Genomic DNA, 18,985 nt, shown 5'->3' with positions numbered 1-18,985 from the left:
GAAAAATCCTGTTATTTTACAACTTATATCTGTTTTATTGCAATAACATGATCGCACTGTTTTTTTTACCATCAATTTGTATTTACTACGACAAAAAAATGTTTTTAAACAGAAACTTTTCATTTTTACGGAATAAACAAATATCTAGTGTTTCAATTAGCAACACTATAGGGTCCTTTTATAGACCAATTCATCGTATGTTTCTTCAAGCACAATCTGACTGAACAATATATGGGATGCGCTCATCTCGGGTGTGTGGTCCAGGGACCCGCTTCGGGCCCTAGGTTAGTCAATGTGTTTTCGGGACCTTTGGGCGATGCCCATGCACGGAAGCTCTGGGGTTTAATAAAATTGTGATCATTATTAACTGTCTTCAATTGGCATTGAATGCGCACTAAATAGACGGAAAAAAATCTATTTAATTTGGGCATTTTTATTTCAAATAATTTAAATTTGAGTAAATGCCGATCGATTTCGTGATACAGCGAGCATGTGGGTGAGACAGATTGATGTTGTTAAGGGTTGCATTGGAGTGGAAAACAACGTACAGCGTGTATGGCACACCTAATGCAGTCCAGTGATTTCGCAATGGCTCGGTGACCTAAGGTCACGGTTTCCACCTGGGTTCACGAGTGTAACATATGCATATTAACGTTTCCCGCCAAAATAACAGTCCACGGCCTGACGTATCAGTGCACAAGAAACTTTTTCAGTTATACGTACAATACAACAGCGCACCGAACTCCGACCACGTACGTACGTACATACTACTACTGCTTGCGTCCAGCATGCAGTACACAACACTTGCTGCCTTTTCACTGATGACGCAGGAGAATTTTTCAATATTCGACTGAGGTGGGTGTAGTGGAAATTCATTCAAGTTTTGTTAGCAAATAAGTTGGTAGAAACATTGACTATTCATCAATAACAAATTCTTAGAAGGCTTTTTCTTGCCGTTTCGGAAAATCTGTTAAATGTTTTTGTATAACGGATGCTTTATAGTTATAGGCTAGGCCGAATAGCGAAGGGCCTAGCATAACGTTAGGCATCAGTGGCTAACTGTGGTCTTAGTCCGGAGCGATATTGATGAAATAAAATAATAGCCTAGGCCTAGGCCTATAGGCTTGGCCCATATACAATTTAAAAACTTAGGTTTTGCTATTGCCTGTGCGGCTGTAGCCTAGGCTATTAATATTAATAGGCTACTTTTAACCGAATTGTTGATTAAGTTTAAGCCAACATTACTCATTAGCTTTGAAAACTTATGATACCCAACAAAGCTTAGGGCCTAACAGTAATGCTACAGTAGTTTTACTGTGTGAGAACCAGTATGAGTTGGACTGAACCTGTCCACACTACCAGTACCACAGTCTGTCAATCATTTTGATACAACCATTTGCATTGATTATGCATCTAGACAAAATCATGTGTACAAAAAGAAGCAAGTAGGCAAGAGCTTTCCTATATCTTGTACTGTAGCTGTACTCAGTACATGTTCAACTTCAAACATATAAAAATTGTGTAAATTCACTGTAGCTTTAACAACCGAAATTAGTGCAAATGAAATTGGTGTGGGTTTATAAGTAGGTTATTCAAACTTTTCCAAATTGGCAGCGTTTTCCTACTCGTATTCTCATAGTTCTGTACGTCGTGAGACTAAAAATGTTTGTTGGACTTTGCAACATTTGCAAGGTAACAACACGTTCAGTGAGTGAGTATGTGGCTCATGGACGGCGCCATAGAAATCAAGCCAATTCTCAATTTCGGTGCTGTTTTCAAGGATGCAGATACATATTTTCAACTTTTACAGCACTGAAAGTTCATATAACAAGGAAGCATCGTAACCAGAGACATGTAGAGCAGTCAAACAGATTTCATTCAGTTAATGTACCACTGAAGTGTGCTATTGCATACTGTAAGAAAGAATGCTCTGATTTGCATGCATTTTTAAGTCATCTCAAAAGTCACATGAATAATGGTCAGACAGTTGAATGCCCGTATGTTTCATGCAAGAGAAGGTACCACAAAAAGGCAACATTTTGTGTTCATTTGTCTCGTTGCCACAGAAATTGGTGTGCAAAACGTGTGAAAAATGCTCACAAAAGTTTCAGATTTGATGCTGTAATTTCAGAAACAGCAAATATTTGTGATGTAGAAACTGGCAATGCTAATAAGCCCACTACTGCAGAAGAAAGTTTGGATATGGAATTTGGGGAAACTGAACATGACAATGTCATAGAAGTTGAGAGTAATTCTGATCAGTCAAAAGGGGAATTTTTGAAAAGTTTTGCATTATTTCTACTTAAGCTGCAAGGGAAACAATTAGTCCCAGAATCAACCGTACAAATTATTGTAGAGGAACTAAGAAACATACATGACATTTGCCTAGAATCTCTTAAAGTTAGGCTTACAGCAAAATTAAGGGCCGAAAACATTTGTAATGACCGTATTCATTCATTATTAGATGACCTTAACTTGGGAAATGAGTGGGATGTTGCTTTGGACAGTAAGAAGGGAGAACTGCGCTCAAAACATAGTAGAAAAGAGTACTTTAAGTCACTGAATTTTGTTTCCCCAGAAGCTGTTCCCCTTGGGAGGGATATTTCAGGAAAAATGCATTACTGTCATTATGTTCCCATCTTGCAGACAATTAAAGTTCTCATTGATAATGACTTGATTCCAATAAAATCAGACAGGAGAGCCAACAACATGCAGCTACCAGTGTTTACAGATATAACAGATGGGAAAATTTTCAAAGAAAATACACTTCTTGGAAGTGAGGAAAGTGCATTGTCGGTTATTTTATTCCAAGATGCCTTTGAAGTAGTGAATCCACTTGGATCTGCCAAAAAGAAACATAAAATATTGGCTGTGTATTTCACTCTGGGAAACATTCCTCCTCAGTATAGGTCCCAGGTAGAGTCATTGCAACTTGCACTTCTTTGTAGAGAGGTTGATTTCAAGAAGTATGGACAAGAAAAAGTATTTAAAAGGCTATTAAGAGACTTGAAATTACTAGAAGAAACTGGTGTACAGGTCAAAGGTGGGCAAATTCGGAAAGGTTCATTGGCATGCATACTAGGAGATAATTTAGGCTCACACACTATTGGCGGATTTGTTGAAAGCTTTTCATCTAAACATTATTGTAGGTATTGCTTACTGAGTTCAGCTGAATTTCAGTCAGGTGAGCCATATGCTCTGGGAAAGTGCAGAAGTCCCACCGAATATGACAGATGTGTAGAACATCTCCAACAGTCTGGTGAAGATAGCTTTGAGGGTATTAAATTTAACTCCCTCTTCAATAATTTAAATTATTTCCATGTCTGTAATCCTGGCCTGCCACCTTGCTTGGGCCATGACCTTTTTGAAGGGGTAGTGGATTATGATTTGAAACTCTATATCGATTACTGGGTTAATCAGAGACATTGGTTTACGTACCAAGACTTAAACAGAAAGTTAGAACTGTTTAAGTTCACTGGTAGTGACATCAATAACAAGCCTGCTCAGATAAATTCAAATAAAAGCAGACTTGGTGGAAATGCAGTTGAGAACTGGTGTTTGCTTAAACTTCTCCCAATTTTGGTGGGCCAGCAAATTTTGGATAAATCTGACAATGTTTGGAAACAATTTCTGCGTTTAAGAGAGATTGTTCAGCTTGTTTGTGCTCCTCAAATATCATGGGATGAAATTGTTTATCTGAAGGTGTTAATAGAAGAGTACCATGAGGAAAGAAAACAAATCTTTCCTGAGGTGAAGCTTAGACCAAAACATCACTTTCTTTGTCATTATCCAGAGTTGACAGTTAAGTTTGGCCCTTTAATCAGAGTGTGGACACTGAGGTTTGAAAGCAAACACTCTTACTTCAAACGGTGTGCTAGGAATTGCCATAACTTTGTTAATGTAACACATACGTTGTCAGAAAGACATCAGCAGCTGCAGGCATATAATAGTGCAGGGAGTATGTTTCCTGAAAAAAATTTCATTGAAAAAGGTGAGCAACTAAATCCTGAGATTTTTAGTCCTGAAATTAGGGCTTCCCTGCATTCAAAAAAGTTACAGGTTGATTCAGCCACAGTGAGTAACAAATTAAAGGTCTATGGTACTCAGTACAGTGCAGGTTTGTTTGTGGCATGCAAATGTACAGATTCAGTCTTGCAATTTGGCTGTATTCTGTTGACTCTTTTATGTAACAATGATGCATTTCTTGTTGTTAAACTGCATAATGCTACCCTTCTTGAGGAACTAGGTGTGTACTTGCTGCAACCATCAAATGATATAGACTGTCTGAAGGTTTCAGAACTTTGTGACTATTATCCATTGTCAGCTTATCCAGTTCAAGGAAGACTCCTGCTTCCACTGAAGCATAATTGTTTCCACTCATGACTTTCTCAACAATGATGATGGTACTTGGCCATGTTATGGATGTATGTGCATGCATTTACCTTGCCTCATGTGTTCAATATGTCACATGTTTACACAGGGTCTAATACCGTACATTCAGCATATATCGTTTTAAGTTGTGTATGTTTATTGCATGTAAGGCATATATGCAGTTTCCCCAACAATGCTTCAAACATCAAATAAACCTATCAAATATCAATGCTGGTGCTTCTCTGAGAAATTTTAGAGCATTTGGATGATTCACAACAGAAATGTTGCACCTAGCCTCAATTCAACAATTTATTCATTTAGTTCTGTTTTCATGTGAGTGAACACTCACTCCTCACTTGGCCTGTCATAGTCCACAAATTCAAATTTTGGGACTGCATTTGCTATTTAATACATATTTATTCAGGCTTTATAATGTACTGAGTAGATATCTTTCCTTGAACAAAGATCTACATTCTTGATAGTGCAGGAAAACAAAGTAATCTGAGCTATAGTAAAGGAATGGTCAATGCAGTGGTCATTATTTATTGCTTGAGCCATTGTGTAAAAATAGTATAGTAGTATTTGTCAGTTTGAGGTGTCAACTCAATAGTGACAGACGTTCACATTAACAAAATCAGTCAGCTATATGTTTCTTGCTGTTGGCAGAGTGGTTTGTGTTGATTCAAACTGGAACTGTCAGATACATCTTCAGATGATACTGTTCTTCTTGGTCCAATTGAGAGTGCTGTGAGTGATGTCTTTCCACTACTGCCCACCTACAAGATTAAGGAGGTGCTAGAACTGCTCATAAGAGCAGGAGTTGAAAGTGTTGCAGATTTAAAGTATGTTACAGAAGAGGATCTCCACAATTTGAAACCAATTCAGCGGAGAAAGCTTTTGAAAGCTTGGTCTACAAGGGTTGAAGGTACTGTATCGTCCAGACTCCAGTATTTTGTACATTACTTGTAGTAGGCCAATTTAGTGTGCACAGCACAGTACTTGCAGAGTGAGGAGGCAATATGTGACCTGGAAACTATCGTGTTTACCAAAAGGACAAAAAAATCAGTACAAAAAGTCATTACAGTTCTGAAATAAGAGTTTGTGACTAGATCATGCTTGAACAGCCTACATGTAATCTTGCAAGTTTATCTGCTTAGTTGAGGTAATCATTCATGGACAGTTGCTTAACAGAAACTTTGCAGTGTAAATATGTACAAGACTCTAAATTTGTAATTACTAAACATTCCAGTGCTTTTATGTCCACACATTCTCATCCCTGTTTTCAGATAGACAGTGTTTTCGTTTTGCCAATGGCATACTGTACACTTGTATTCTGTATCGATTTCAATTGCAGTTGTTTAGAGAAATGAGGAAATGCAAGTTTGTTGGCTTGTAGCTAATGCTTTCATATCATTGTAAGACTGGTTATGTACACATGTGGCAACAAGAGGCTACACTAGTTCTTACATATTTCTTGGAAATTTAATGTTTTTATTCATTGAAAACATTTCTGTTAGTTTTAGAGGTAGTCCTCGCCCCATTTCATGAAGAGTTACGCTCAGTCTTAGTTTGATTTATTGCTAACTTATGTTCTACATATCAAACTTGACTGAGCATAACTCTTTGTGAAACAAGGCCCTGATGTTCAATTTTTCCTTTTTTCGCCAGATACTACCCCAAGTGAACTAAATCACCAACTGGAGTTGGGAATGGAAGATTTTCAACTAGTCGGATCAGTTGCTTCTTCAGAGTCATCCAGCTCAAGTCCAGGAACTCCTACCTCACTAAAGAAGCACTGGGTGGAAACTTTTACAGTCCAGTGGAACAAAATGCCTAAGAACTTAAGTGATTCATTAAAGAAATGTACAAGGCCATCACCAAGAGACAGAAGGGAAATGATACGAATAATATGTGATGACATCATGAAGAAAAATCGCAATCCGGGCCGTAAGAATCTTGCCATTATTTCAAAAACAATTGTTGATTCTTACCCAGCAAGCTTTAGAGATGACATAGGCGGTGAAGTTATTGGAGATGGCTTTGAATCTGTACTTAAGCAAATGGAAAACAGAATCAACAACCTTAGGCGGACTGAAACATATCTGCCAGGAACGTCTTCATTGACCAGCACATCAGATGATGAGTCTTCAGAACAGAAGCCTAAGCGAGCAAAAAAACGAGACTCTTATGGTTGTCAGAACTGGCAACCAAAAGGGTTGCCAGAGAGGGAAGACGAAACATCTCAAAAAAGGAGAACCCTTGAACTAAAGGAAATGTATGAAAATGAAGATAAGTGGGATGAAGACATCATTCAGATGAACATGAAACTGTTGTATTTCACTATCCGCACAATGATCAATACAAACAGCATAACCCTCATAGGGATAATAGAAGAATACCCATTTCTCCTGGAAAGCATTGGTATGATGAGCCACTTTCATGAATTGGTTGGTATTGAACTGATGCCTACTCTTTCTAAATCTTTAGATACCAAAGGTCAGTCTGTTATGCACTATTTGAGGAAAGTTGCTACCAAAAAGCCAGCTTTAAAAGATGTTTTTGATGCCATAGAAGTTGCCAGAGCAGAAACAAACGATCTTACTCCTGATATGCCTGGATTAATCTGGCTACTTACTTGCTACTTTGGGGAGAAAGTAGATACCCTGTTGTACCTCTCAAAGGTGAGTATTTCTATAAAGTGAACTGATATTTTTTTTTCTATTTCATTTATTTGCAAAGGTTGTCATGCTGGTAAATTACTTGGCAAATATTATAGCAAGATAAGGTTGAAGACTACAGTAAAAAGTTGCAATTTCACCCTGGTAAAGTTGAACTAACCATAGATTAGTTGAAAGCCTAATTTTAAGCAAGGGATGGCAAAGTTGGGATTTTAAGTACAATTTCAGTGTCACATTGTTATAGTCTCTGTAGTGTTATGTTGATCAGCCTTTCAGGACACCTTACATAGAGTTGCAGATCAGCCCAATGACAACAACCTGACTATGCCACAGGTGCAGAATATGTTCTTAGATCATGCCAAAAGCAATGTGTGTACTCGAGGTGTAATGCCACATGTGTTCTTTTAAGTGTGTTTATACAGACTTGGTCAAATTGTGTGCTGTATATGGCCAATAATTAAACATTATTTAGTAATGAGTAGTCATGTAGACTGCCATCATGATGGCTACTGAAGTGAACTTTGACCTACACTAAGGTGACAATTAACTGCTATATATATATATATATATATATATATATAACTGCTATATAATATCCTAACTAGGGCCCTGTTCCATACAGAGTTTTTCTTTGTCTTGAGTGTGATTTAAAGTTAAACACAGACTATGAATCAAATCTAAGATTGTGGGTTACTCTTTGTAGAATGGGGCCCAGATCAAATTGTTATCCAATTTCTGCCACCAGACAACTTTGTATAAGTTTCAGGTTTTAAAATACAAGTTGCACATATTTTACTTTCCCAGGAGACAAGCAGTGATCAGGAGGCTGTTTCTGGCTTGAACTCTCCATCACCCTGTATTGTTGTTTCGGGTAAGCTTCTTGAATGTACATTTCGGGTGTTTCTGTTTACAGAGCTTTGTTATTTTCATCAACAATATTTAAGCACATCAGATTTAAAGTATCCCTTGGATCCTGCTCAACATTTTGTTTGAATACTACTGATTGTTTTACCAAGCCTGTCTTTTCCTACCATTGATCCCTTGCTAGGCTCAGACTATAGTAGGAATTCCTGTTTCTTAATTCAAATGCAAAGTCTTCCTTTCCAAATTGTGCAATAGAGGTATATACTTATCAAAAGTGTTCTAAATGTGACATGGGAACAAATGTACTAGCTTTCAGTGTGGTAGATACTTGTTAGATACTGAGAAGCAGTTTGCCAAGATTTAGTATAATGTGATATTTAGATGAAAGAGAAGATTCAATTATTGAAGTTACATCTTCTGGCTATGATGGGAAGTGGCTCTAAATATGCCACAAACCATTGTCAAAATTTAGGGATCAGTCTGGCGGCAGTAATTTTGACTCAGTTTGGTGTAATGGCATAAGCAATCATCCAACTCTTACTTGGAAGCATCAGCTAAATCCTTCAAATCTCTCATTCAGGTTGGTTCAGAACGTTAATGTCCAGTAGTAAAGGTAAAAATGTAACAGAAACATTGTTTTGAGATTAAAAGAATGACGTGTACATATTTATGAATTAGTATAGAGGGTTTGTAGTCAGAATGGGGTAATTGCATTTGGCCTTTCAAGTTATGCATAAGGTTTGCATAGAATCCAAGATGCAAGGCAATAGATAGATGACCAATGCTCTTGTTTGGTGTGATACCTATTCTTACAGAGGCAGGGCAGAGAATTTTTTTCTTCCAATGTGGGGGAGGGGTTGTCCACTGATTTAGGCTTTGCATCATTCAGTGAAAAATCAGTGGGTTCTGCTTGCAATTCACTTTTGATCTTGTCATTGCAGTTTCTAAGTTAAGTGTTTAATGGACATACCTTTTTTAAGGTCCCTAAAAAAGTTACTACTCTTGAGAATGTTACATGATAATCCTTCAGTAAAAGAATGGAAACATATTCTTAGTCCGTAACAGCACTAAAAAAATTCAATTTCGGAAAATAATGACAAAGTGAAACTCGGATTGACATTTTTATCTTTGTTTGAATATTGATATCACAGGAACCAAACTGTTGGCCGGGCGGAAGTATATGATCGCAGTTGACAAGGTAGTTGTCAATCATCTTATTGCTGATTTTCAGAGTGCCCTTGCCTACCTCTTTGCCACATACTATGTTTTAAACATTCAGTATCCTGCAGACAGCTGTGTGACATTGGAGTTCATCCAGAGGTAAGTGTTAATAGAATATGAATGAATATTTGTACAGTAGTGGTTATAGCTGGGATTGGAGTTGTAACTCATGGTAGTGTTTTCCTTGTATAGTGTGTTTTCTACCAACACTTGGGAAAGACTTGAACCAGTGTAAAATTCAGTTGAGTAGTTACACAAGTAAGTCATAATTTGTCTGTCTAGAGAGATCATGATCCCAACTTAGAATACCATTGAAGGTACTGTTACATGAAATTTGGTCATAGTCTAACTTAACAATTATTTACCTCAGTTTAGATGAACTGCTGCAGTAGGTGTTTAGTGTTAAATAGTAACAGCATCATTAATTTGAAGATCGTAGAATATTTATGCAGTGACATTATTTGTAGAGCCCTAGTCCCATCAACATTGGGATTAAACTTGCAACAAAATGCACGGTTGAAAAAGTCGATCCTGATCGTTGCTCCAAGAAGATCAGTGTCCTATTTCCTTTCAACTACAATCCACCTGCATTTTGTCGATTTTGAAGTTGATTCTTGTGTTCAGGCATGAGACTCTTCCGCGGAAACGCGGATTTCCGGTTTTTTTTTTCTTTCATTTTCGCGTTTTTTCTCGTAATTCGCGTTTTTTATTATTTTTTTATTTTATTTATTTATTTATTTTTTTGCCGACATGCTGGACTGTGAAGGGAAGGAACACCGAATTTGACCAGTGGTGGAATCAAGTAGCACAAAGCAAGCAAAAAAGCCTTTTTTTGGTTCAAAAAAGCTAATGGATAAATTATACAAGCAGAAATTCCACACTTTTTTTGGCGAGTTACGTGATGTGATAGATTCCATCTAGAGTCCACCATTTTGCATCTAAGCCCTCCTTACCTGACAAAAAATTTCTAAAGGGGAGGGGGACACCCCCTCCCCTTAAACCCCTCCTCCAGGGCGGCGATAGATAAATTTCAGATTTTTTTCCCCGGCTCAGTCTCATCCCTGTGTGTTTCATCGTCGGACTTTGTTTAAAATTTACTGCTTGTAGAATTGTATAGATGGGACCCAGGCTTTAATCCTTCAAACTGTACATTCCAAATTGATTTCATGGACAGTGTTCTTGTGGAATTGACTGTTATAAACAACAACTGTTCTCAAAAAAAAAGTAATAAAAGAATTGTGAATAAGGAAATATGCTTCAAAATGTTTTGACCACAATCATTATGACTTTCATAATTATAAATACAAACTAATATGAAAGCAGTGTGAGTAGCCATTTAATTTATACCTGAAACAGTGAAGTGAATAATTAATGTGCAACAAATTTTCAGAAGTATCATGTTTTAAAGACATGGTTTTCTACTGGTCAAGTGTCAAGGTCAACGATGAAAATATTAATTCCCACCAAAAGTAACAAAAATCAACTCATTTTTTTTTTGGCAGGTGCTTTGTTGGAATCAACCCACCCACATCAGGAAAAAGTAGGAAATCCTCAGCCATAAATCCCAAAGTGTTGTCTCTTTTGGGACATATCAAGGATGAGTCAACAAAGCAATAAAAACATCAAACAGTGTAGTATGGTGATCAGTGGACTTATTTCGAGTTTAGTTACTACAGGAACCATTTAGAAACGTTTGTTTTTTGTTTTTATTCAACTCATTCAAAATCAAGTTAAGATGGTTACTTCTGGCTGGAACCTCAATGTCGCCTTTAGCCACTCTTAGTGTTTCCTTCATATATATAGACATTCAGCTTATATGTAAGGAACGTTCAGGTGGATGATGTTTTTATGAACTACGATCAGTACTGAGTACACAGACATGAAATAATCTGCACACCAATCTCCATATTCTGTGCCTCTAAAGCAGAATGGTTTCAGATGAAATTTTGTTTTAGATAATTAAAGAGAACTGAAAATATGCATTTTCATGGGCTTTGCATCACATTTTCTACCTAAGGTGGACTTGAAGCAAGCAGGAGATGAGACTGTAGAGTTTGTTTATGGAATTCTATTCATTCATGTTGGCATGTTATTCAGACATATAAAGTATTGATTAATATGAGGTTCTATTACTAACACTATATTGTTACACCTACCTGCTAAAAGTTCACTTTTGATAGTAAATGTGACACCTTCTATGACCTTACATTTCAAATTGCCCAAAGAATTGACTGCAAATTTGTGCCCCCTTCTATCCTCTTCCTAGAGTGCTATTCAATTGAAGAAAAATTTCATCCAGTGGATTTCCTGATCATAGCATGCATTAAGGCAGTAGCCACGAAAGGAAACTTTCTAATAAGTATAAATGTTTACAAGGACAATGGGTTCATTTTAATACCAGTGCTCATGCACATTGAACCATTCCTTAAATGGTGAAATGTTTGCCATTTTTCGTTTTCAGTGGTGAGTTTATACTATGTGATATTATTTAAACTACTTCATTTAAAAAAAAGTGTGATTACAGTGTGTAGTGCCACAAAACTATACTAACGTATGCTTGTCTATTACTGTGTGTAGTGTAGGGTCTATAGGAATTGCACTGCCTATGCATTAAGACCAAGTTTTCCCTTTCTACATCCCCTACCCCAGTGAAATACTCCATCAAATAATTATTAATGTACTTGTGAGAATATCCATTTCTGGCTGGAATTTATATTTTAGTCTTGGTATTCATAGACATCTGGTTTGGAATTGACAGGGCCTGAAGTTTATATTGGCATGCACCAATTTTTTCAACATTGAAAAAGAGGTTTACTGTTTCAGTTTTGGACTTTAAGTTACTTCCTTGTTGATTTACTAAGTTCTGTGTTTTTAGTTTCCATTTTGACATTTGCATTGCAGAAATGATTGCATGTTCATGATATCATGGCTCAGCTTTATATGAAAATGTTTGAAAGTTGTGTAATAATAATTAGAAAGTTTGAAGCTCAATTAACCCTTAAGCCTACCATGTAATAAGGTTTTGGCTAATGATTGTTTTCCATTTGAAATGCCCACTTTGGGATAGTTTCAGGGTGTTTGTCCAGGGTGTTTGTCGTCCATGGGTTGAAAAATAATGTTTGAAACTGATTTACAGAAGATGATCATATACTTGTTCTTGAATAGTTGGTCATAAGCCACATGCCTTGACCAACTCTATGGAGAATTTTTAATACTGTGAGGAGGCTGACATAATATAGTATATGATTATAAATACATTACAAGGATATTATTGTATGAAAAATCTTACTTTAGCTTAATATTCGGTGAAGAGCTTTTTGCAGTATATGCCATTTAGAAAGTATATAATTGCAGTCAGTTTGTAAAATTAAGGGTCACATAGTTTGTGGTTTTTTTGGGCAACTTAATTGGCCCTAACCAAAGATAGCAACAAATGAAATAGCTTTCAATGTATTGCTTTTGGTGTAAGGTGATCTTACCACCTCTTGAGAACAGTTGCAAAACCTGTATCTCTTATTGTTCCTATACAGACTTTTGTAACTGGTTTGTAATTGCCTTGGCCTGAAGTTTGTGATATCAGTCACCAGTCTTTTCTCAAATCTTGAAAAGTAGAATTATTGTTTCAGTGTTGAAGTTTAAGTTCTCTACTTGTTGTTTTATAATTGAGTTTTTGTGTTTCTAGTATCTACTTAAGAAGCTTTTAGTTTTAGTAAAGTGGTGAAAAGTGATAGGTTAAAAGCACCTTTGTATGTGCATGTTTTTGGGGAAGACCTCACTCCAAGATGAATGAAGAAGTTGTGTAAATAAAGGGTGAAAATAAACATGAGCATTTCAACGTACTTCTACCGGATATTTTTGGCGTATTCCTTAAGTATGTACTTTCTTTTTGAAGAAACCTTGCCGTAAACTAAGACAGATAAAACCCATCAATTTATTTTAATTGTCAATATCAAATTTTCACACTTATGTTTCTTTTTTATGGAATTGATAAACCATTAATAATTCACATAAAAAAATTGTTAAAGGACAGATTTGGTAGACAAACACGTTAAAAGCGTCTGTAAAAAAAACATAAATTTGAATTTTATCAGAAGATTTAAGCAAATTGACTGAACGATTAACATCAAAATCCTGTAAAAAAGACAGAATTTAGGAGTAAAACCGTCTGTAAAAAAACAGACAAAAATTGTAATTTTATCAGACGATTTGGTAAATTAACATCGAAAACTTGTAAAAAGACAGAATTTAGAAGTAAAATCGTCTGTAAAAAAACAGACAAAAATTGTAATTTTATCAGACGATTTGGTAAATTAACATCGAAAACTTGTAAAAAGACAGAATTTGGAAGTAAAACCGTCTGTAAAAAAACAGACAAAAATTGTAATTTTATCAGACGATTTGGTAAATTAACATCGAAAACTTGTAAAAAGACAGAATTTGGAAGTAAAACCGTCTGTAAAAAAACAGACAAAAATTGTAATTTTATCAGACGATTTGGTAAATTAACATCGAAAACTTGTAAAAAGACAGAATTTGGAAGTAAAACCGTCTGTAAAAAAACAGACAAAAATTGTAATTTTATCAGACGATTTGGTAAATTAACATCGAAAACTTGTAAAAAGACAGAATTTGGTAGTAAAACACAATAAAACTGTCTGTAAACAAACAGGAATAAATTGTAATTTTATCAGAAGAATTCAGTTAAATATACATGAGAAAAATGCTAAATAAAACATAATTTTTATGTTATTCTATTTAACAGATTATTCTTGTAAAAATTTTAACTGGAAAACTATGTAAAAAGAAAACATTATTTTCCAGTTAATTCCTTTTTACAGATTGTCTGTAAAAATAACAGGAAACGATTGGAAACTTTTTTTCCAATCGTTTTCTGTTAATTTACAGAAATTTTTTTAACAGTGTACCGTAAGTAATACTCACACGATGTTTTGTTTCGCTCGAGCATACACACATTTCCTATTCGTATTACATTTAAAGTGGTTTGGAGGGTATGAACACATCTCTGCCCCAAAAAACTGCCTAAGCGACGTCCATGCCCCAATTGAAGTTTGCACGTTGATTCTCTCCTCACATAGAGTCATTAGGTTGTTCACGTCTGACATGTCTTCCAGTTCCAACACTTACTGTTGCATTTATCGGGATATATATAAATAATGCGGCATAAAATCATCAATCTTTCAAACTTTTTTTACTTTAGTGACCTTGCCACACGCAAATTTCAATTGGGCCCGAGATGGCTCTATGACCGATTATTCCGTAATTTACATTGGGGCAGTCGGCTTCACTAAAACGACAAGAAAAAGCAGGAACAATAACACCTTTTTAAATGTTTCAAGCAGTGTATCAAATCTCCTCTCTTCCCTTTCAATGTTACGTTTATGTTTAAGTTAAAAATTCGATGAGGGGCTATTGTCCCATTTCCGGCTTAGGCCCATGTTTATTACAGCGTTAGTGCTGACTTTATCGCATGAGTTTCAAAGTCGGCCTTAAAATTCGTTGATTCATTGACGCACATTGAGGTAGGCCTACTGCCAGGGACGTCGCTAGAGGGGGGGTGTGGGGGGTGTCTCACCCCCCCCCCAATCTTGGTAAAAATTACGATAGTTGGAAAATTTGAGTGCGACAGTCGGAATTTCCGACTGTCGGAATTTCCGACTGTCGCCAGCTTCAATTCGGAATTTCCGACTGTCGCACTCTAATTTTTCTGACTGTCGCACTTTTATTTTCATATGTTCTTGTAATTTGTGAGTGACATAAAATTTTCGATCAAAATTGACCTTTAATCAGTCATATTTACCACGTTTTCCTCGTCACATTGAGAAATTGTATCTCGCGATCCTTATACTCTACCATACAAAACTTCGTATGATTTTGAATACTCTAAAAAAAAATACAACGTTCGCCAGCTTCAATTCGGATAATTTATGTATTAATTTTGCTATTGGGTGGGTCGACCCTGTTCGCTTGCTTCAAGTAAGTTCAGGATATACAGGGACGTAGCCAGGGGGAGCAGGGGAGCGACTGCTCCCCCCTTTCAGTGTCGAAAAATATGTTTAAAAACTGTTGTTATTATACTGCTAATACACTGCGATAACAGCGACGTAGCCAGGAATTTGAAAGGGGGGGAGCACTTTTTGCGACTGATATGGATTTTCAAAATTGTAGGCACGACTATCAGAGCCGTATATAGAGAGAGTTTGGCCAACTGGCGATTTGTGACGTCACACGCAAACCATGGGCATCAAAATAGGTCCAGTTGTCGTTACCAGTTGCGCGAAACACGAAAAACACCACACACAATATATAGCAGCTTTGCACACTGTGCTCGTTGCGAACAAACGAAGCGACTCAGAATGTCAGATTTTGACAGGCATACGAGGAACAAAATGGATATCAGGTAATGAATTAGAGTATGCGTTAGTTAATGACATTTACGTTTATCTTCACACCTGAAATGCATAGAAAACTAGCTGAAAACCTGTCATTACACTTGTTTTATTTTACGCCTCATACTACTACAGTAGTCCTACTTTAGTCACACAAACGAAAAGCACACATCACAGTCCTGGCTAGGCTAGATTACAGACGCACAACTATAGCATCAGGCCTACATTAATAGATCCTTCAATTAAATTAAGTAGGCCTACACATAAAATGACAATTTATGCTTCACTGATCTTTTCAGGTTTGCCAAAAAGTAGTTGTACCAGAGGTCATTGTATTAAACTCCAGAAGTTACATAGTAGGATTAATATTCGGCATAACTTTTTCTCTAAAGTCTAATACAACTTATACAAGGGTTGTGAATGGATGGAATGGTTTGCCTGAGAAGGTTGAATTGCAAGTAGTGTGAATGGGTTTAAGAATACTTTGGATGAGTACATTAAGCATTGTAATTGGGTATGACATTTGATGGCCTCGGTTTTATTCCTCTCATATAGCCTTAGGGTCCTTAATGGGGACTTGAATGTCTCTCCTGGTCTTTTTTTCTACTAAACTAAACTATATACTTGAGTGTAGGAGTTAGCAATTGTTGGGACTCGGGAGTCTGTGGGCAAACCTAAGACTGATATTGTGGTGTTAATTTCTCAGGAATGTAGTACTAGGCTATAGTAGGTGCAACAGATTGAATGGGTCTGTCGAGAAAAAAAAAACCTGCAACAACTGAAGACTGGTGTATGTTGTAGCTTATGTATTTTCCATTAACATATATACTATAAGGTCATGTCCTTAATAAGGTTTCATGGATCACACTGACATACTGTAGTGTGCCTACTGTACTTGTCAGTGTTGTCAACTGAGCACAGGGCTGATGACATCATTCAGTTTGTTATTATGCAGACAGCAAATGGCCATAATGATAATTATTAATTGTTACTTATTCTTCATACTGCCCTTACTGGCCTTACCTAAACAGTGATGTATAAAAATGCAAGAAGTCGTTAAGCTTTCCATTTAAGAATCGTTTCAGCCTGTCCTATTTCAAACATATGATTGGCAGGTTTCCACGTTACATAGCTTATCAAAATGGAGCTGTTCTGTAAAGCAAGAAAATCACACATATGCATGCCATGCATACAAACACACTCATATATAACAATTTCTGAATATCTTTTCAGCTGCCCAAAGGTACTGGAATGCAAGCTCTGTTGGGTGAATTAAAAAACCCTCATTGTACTCTTTTATCATGGTCAGCGTAGCTGGAACCAGCAATGATGGTGATGTGGATTTGACAGTACCTAGACAAGAATTCAATAGCTGCTTTGTGTTGAAGTGGGTTCAACTTGCTCAAGGCCATGACAGGATGACGACTAGACATTAGGATGAATTATCTGTTGCAGAGCTCTATAAACCAGGCAGTTGTTAAAACATCCATTGGGTGACCCTCACAGTCTACCAGGCACTGCATCGCAGAAGCAAAATGAAGTGTGTGTGATACCTTCATCTTATGAGAGTGGAATGGTATCAGTGTGGCCTCTGTCAATTTGGCTTCAAGTCTTTGTTTTCTTGAAAGCTGAGAAGATCTTTCAGTGGTTTCACACTGACCTCTGTACTTGACAATTCATGTGTATTTGCCAGCTCAGGAGGAAGCCAGATTTTAATTACATTAACCAATGCTGACTTTTTTTTGGACATGTGGTACATCTGCAAGGAGGTGAAGGAAGCAGTTGGAGTTGCATGGATGTGGAATCTTGTTGATAGTCTGGCAGTCTTATTCACAGATTATCCCAAAGCTTCTCCACATTGCCACATTCAGAACTTATTACATTGATAAACTTGAAAATTGCAGCAATCTAACGAAGCACCCATCAAGGGAATTTGTTTGAATAATTATTGAAAGCTGTGACCTTCTGATGTGACAGACTAATGTGAAATAAAGGGCAGTAGATTACCTTGTAAATGAACCTTGTTATTGTTTGATTGTATCTAATGTTTGCAAAATTTTAAGTTGCATGCTACCAATTGAAACATAATTCTTTCTCTATTAATGGGATATAAATACTTCTCCTTAAAGGGTGTGAAGACTCGCGCACAAAGAAACGTCTCATGCCGGTTATCTGACCTAGTTTCGAATGCGGTGTAACAGAAGTGTTAGACACCACCATTGATCCCAGAAAATACACACACAGCTTGCTACCATCTGTAAATAGACATTAGTGTACAGTCAATACAAACATCACAGTCAATACCCACAACACAGTGCACATAGCAGCGTGGACATCTCAGGTCTAGATAAAAGATAACAAGGTATCAGGTTTCATTACAGTCTGCACTTTGTAGCGACACAAAAAAAACTTCACTTGCAAGCAACGGAAAGTAAACTTTTTCAGAGTGCGGCATGCGGTTTAGGGCAAGTCTTCAATACCTTTAAATATACTGCATCGGTTGTTGTCACTTGATCATTTGCTTGGATGTGAGCTAAACAGCTTAAATAATATGTAAAAAAATAATACAAACTTTCAAATTGCCAGATATTTACTTGCTCAAAATCATTATCCAATCATGATGTGTTGCTATCCTTGAGTCCATTATTCAGATGATGAGGCAGATTCCCTTCAACTCTCCATGATGAAGGTAAAACCTTATATCTTAACCAACTGCCATTGAGTGTCCATTTGAAAGTTTCAAACACACAAGTGCATTGATTAAAACAAAGACTTTATTGCTGTGGTTGCAGGAACTGGATTTCAGTCTAGTAGTCACTCACCAGGTTTGTCTTTATCAGTCTGCAAACTGTGGCTTTTTATGTTAGGAGTTTTTCTTCAGAGCACATGTCACCTTTGATTTGTAAAAAAAGTCCTGAATTCAGGGAGTTAAAATTTACTGTCTAAAGATAATTTAAAAAGATTTTTTTTTAACTTCAATCGTCAATGTGGGTGTCAATTAAGGGAATAAGGAGGTACTGATGCAACTTTGATAAATGATAGTTGACTGCATCCAAATTAAACCAAGGCCTAGGCTATACTTTTGAAGAAGAAAAAATTAGGCTGAATTCATGTTATCCTAAAAAGGCTAGGCCAATGCTGACAATTAACACAAACCAAGATCATTTAACCATTTGGGCACTTGTTTATGGCATACTAAAAGGGTCTATATAATTAGGCCTGTATGTGTACACAACCCACAAGTTGCCAATGAGTATAGACCTAGCCTAACTAGTTTAGGCCTAGGCTACTTTGTTTTCCATAGACCTAGTTTAATTGGGCCTTATACTGTGCCATATTATGTAATGTGCTATAACAGTTGTAGTAATAGCAAGAATGGTCCAGGTCTAACTAAGCCCAGGCTTAACTTATGCTTCGGGCTTAACTAAGGATTAGGGCTTTACG

General features: G+C 36.6%; 1 protein-coding gene and 1 long non-coding RNA gene across 2 annotated transcripts; both read left to right on the top strand.

The window, feature by feature from the left end:
- The first annotated feature begins 765 nt into the window (after positions 1-765).
- LOC139971728 (uncharacterized) lies at positions 766-12,969 on the top strand. Its single transcript, XR_011794457.1, has 4 exons — positions 766-855; positions 7,854-7,920; positions 9,065-9,233; positions 10,637-12,969. It is a non-coding gene; the product is annotated as an uncharacterized lncRNA (long non-coding RNA).
- On the top strand, positions 4,829-7,073 carry LOC139970411 (uncharacterized). The gene is made up of 2 exons (XM_071976060.1): positions 4,829-5,301; positions 6,040-7,073. Exon 2 carries the CDS (start codon positions 6,081-6,083, stop codon positions 7,071-7,073), a length of 993 nt encoding a protein of 330 aa, XP_071832161.1. The 5' UTR covers positions 4,829-5,301; positions 6,040-6,080.
- Positions 12,970-18,985: the final 6,016 nt, after the last annotated feature.

The sequence above is a fragment of the Apostichopus japonicus genome, chromosome 8, assembly GCF_037975245.1.
Source record: "Apostichopus japonicus isolate 1M-3 chromosome 8, ASM3797524v1, whole genome shotgun sequence".
NCBI lineage: Eukaryota > Metazoa > Echinodermata > Holothuroidea > Aspidochirotida > Stichopodidae > Apostichopus > Apostichopus japonicus.
This window is presented reverse-complemented; position numbering and strand designations above follow the sequence as displayed.

Bases quoted from the DNA above. Each gene is read 5' to 3' on its own strand.
- LOC139970411 (XM_071976060.1), top strand. From the start codon at position 6,081: ATGGAAGATTTTCAACTAGTCGGATCAGTTGCTTCTTCAGAGTCATCC.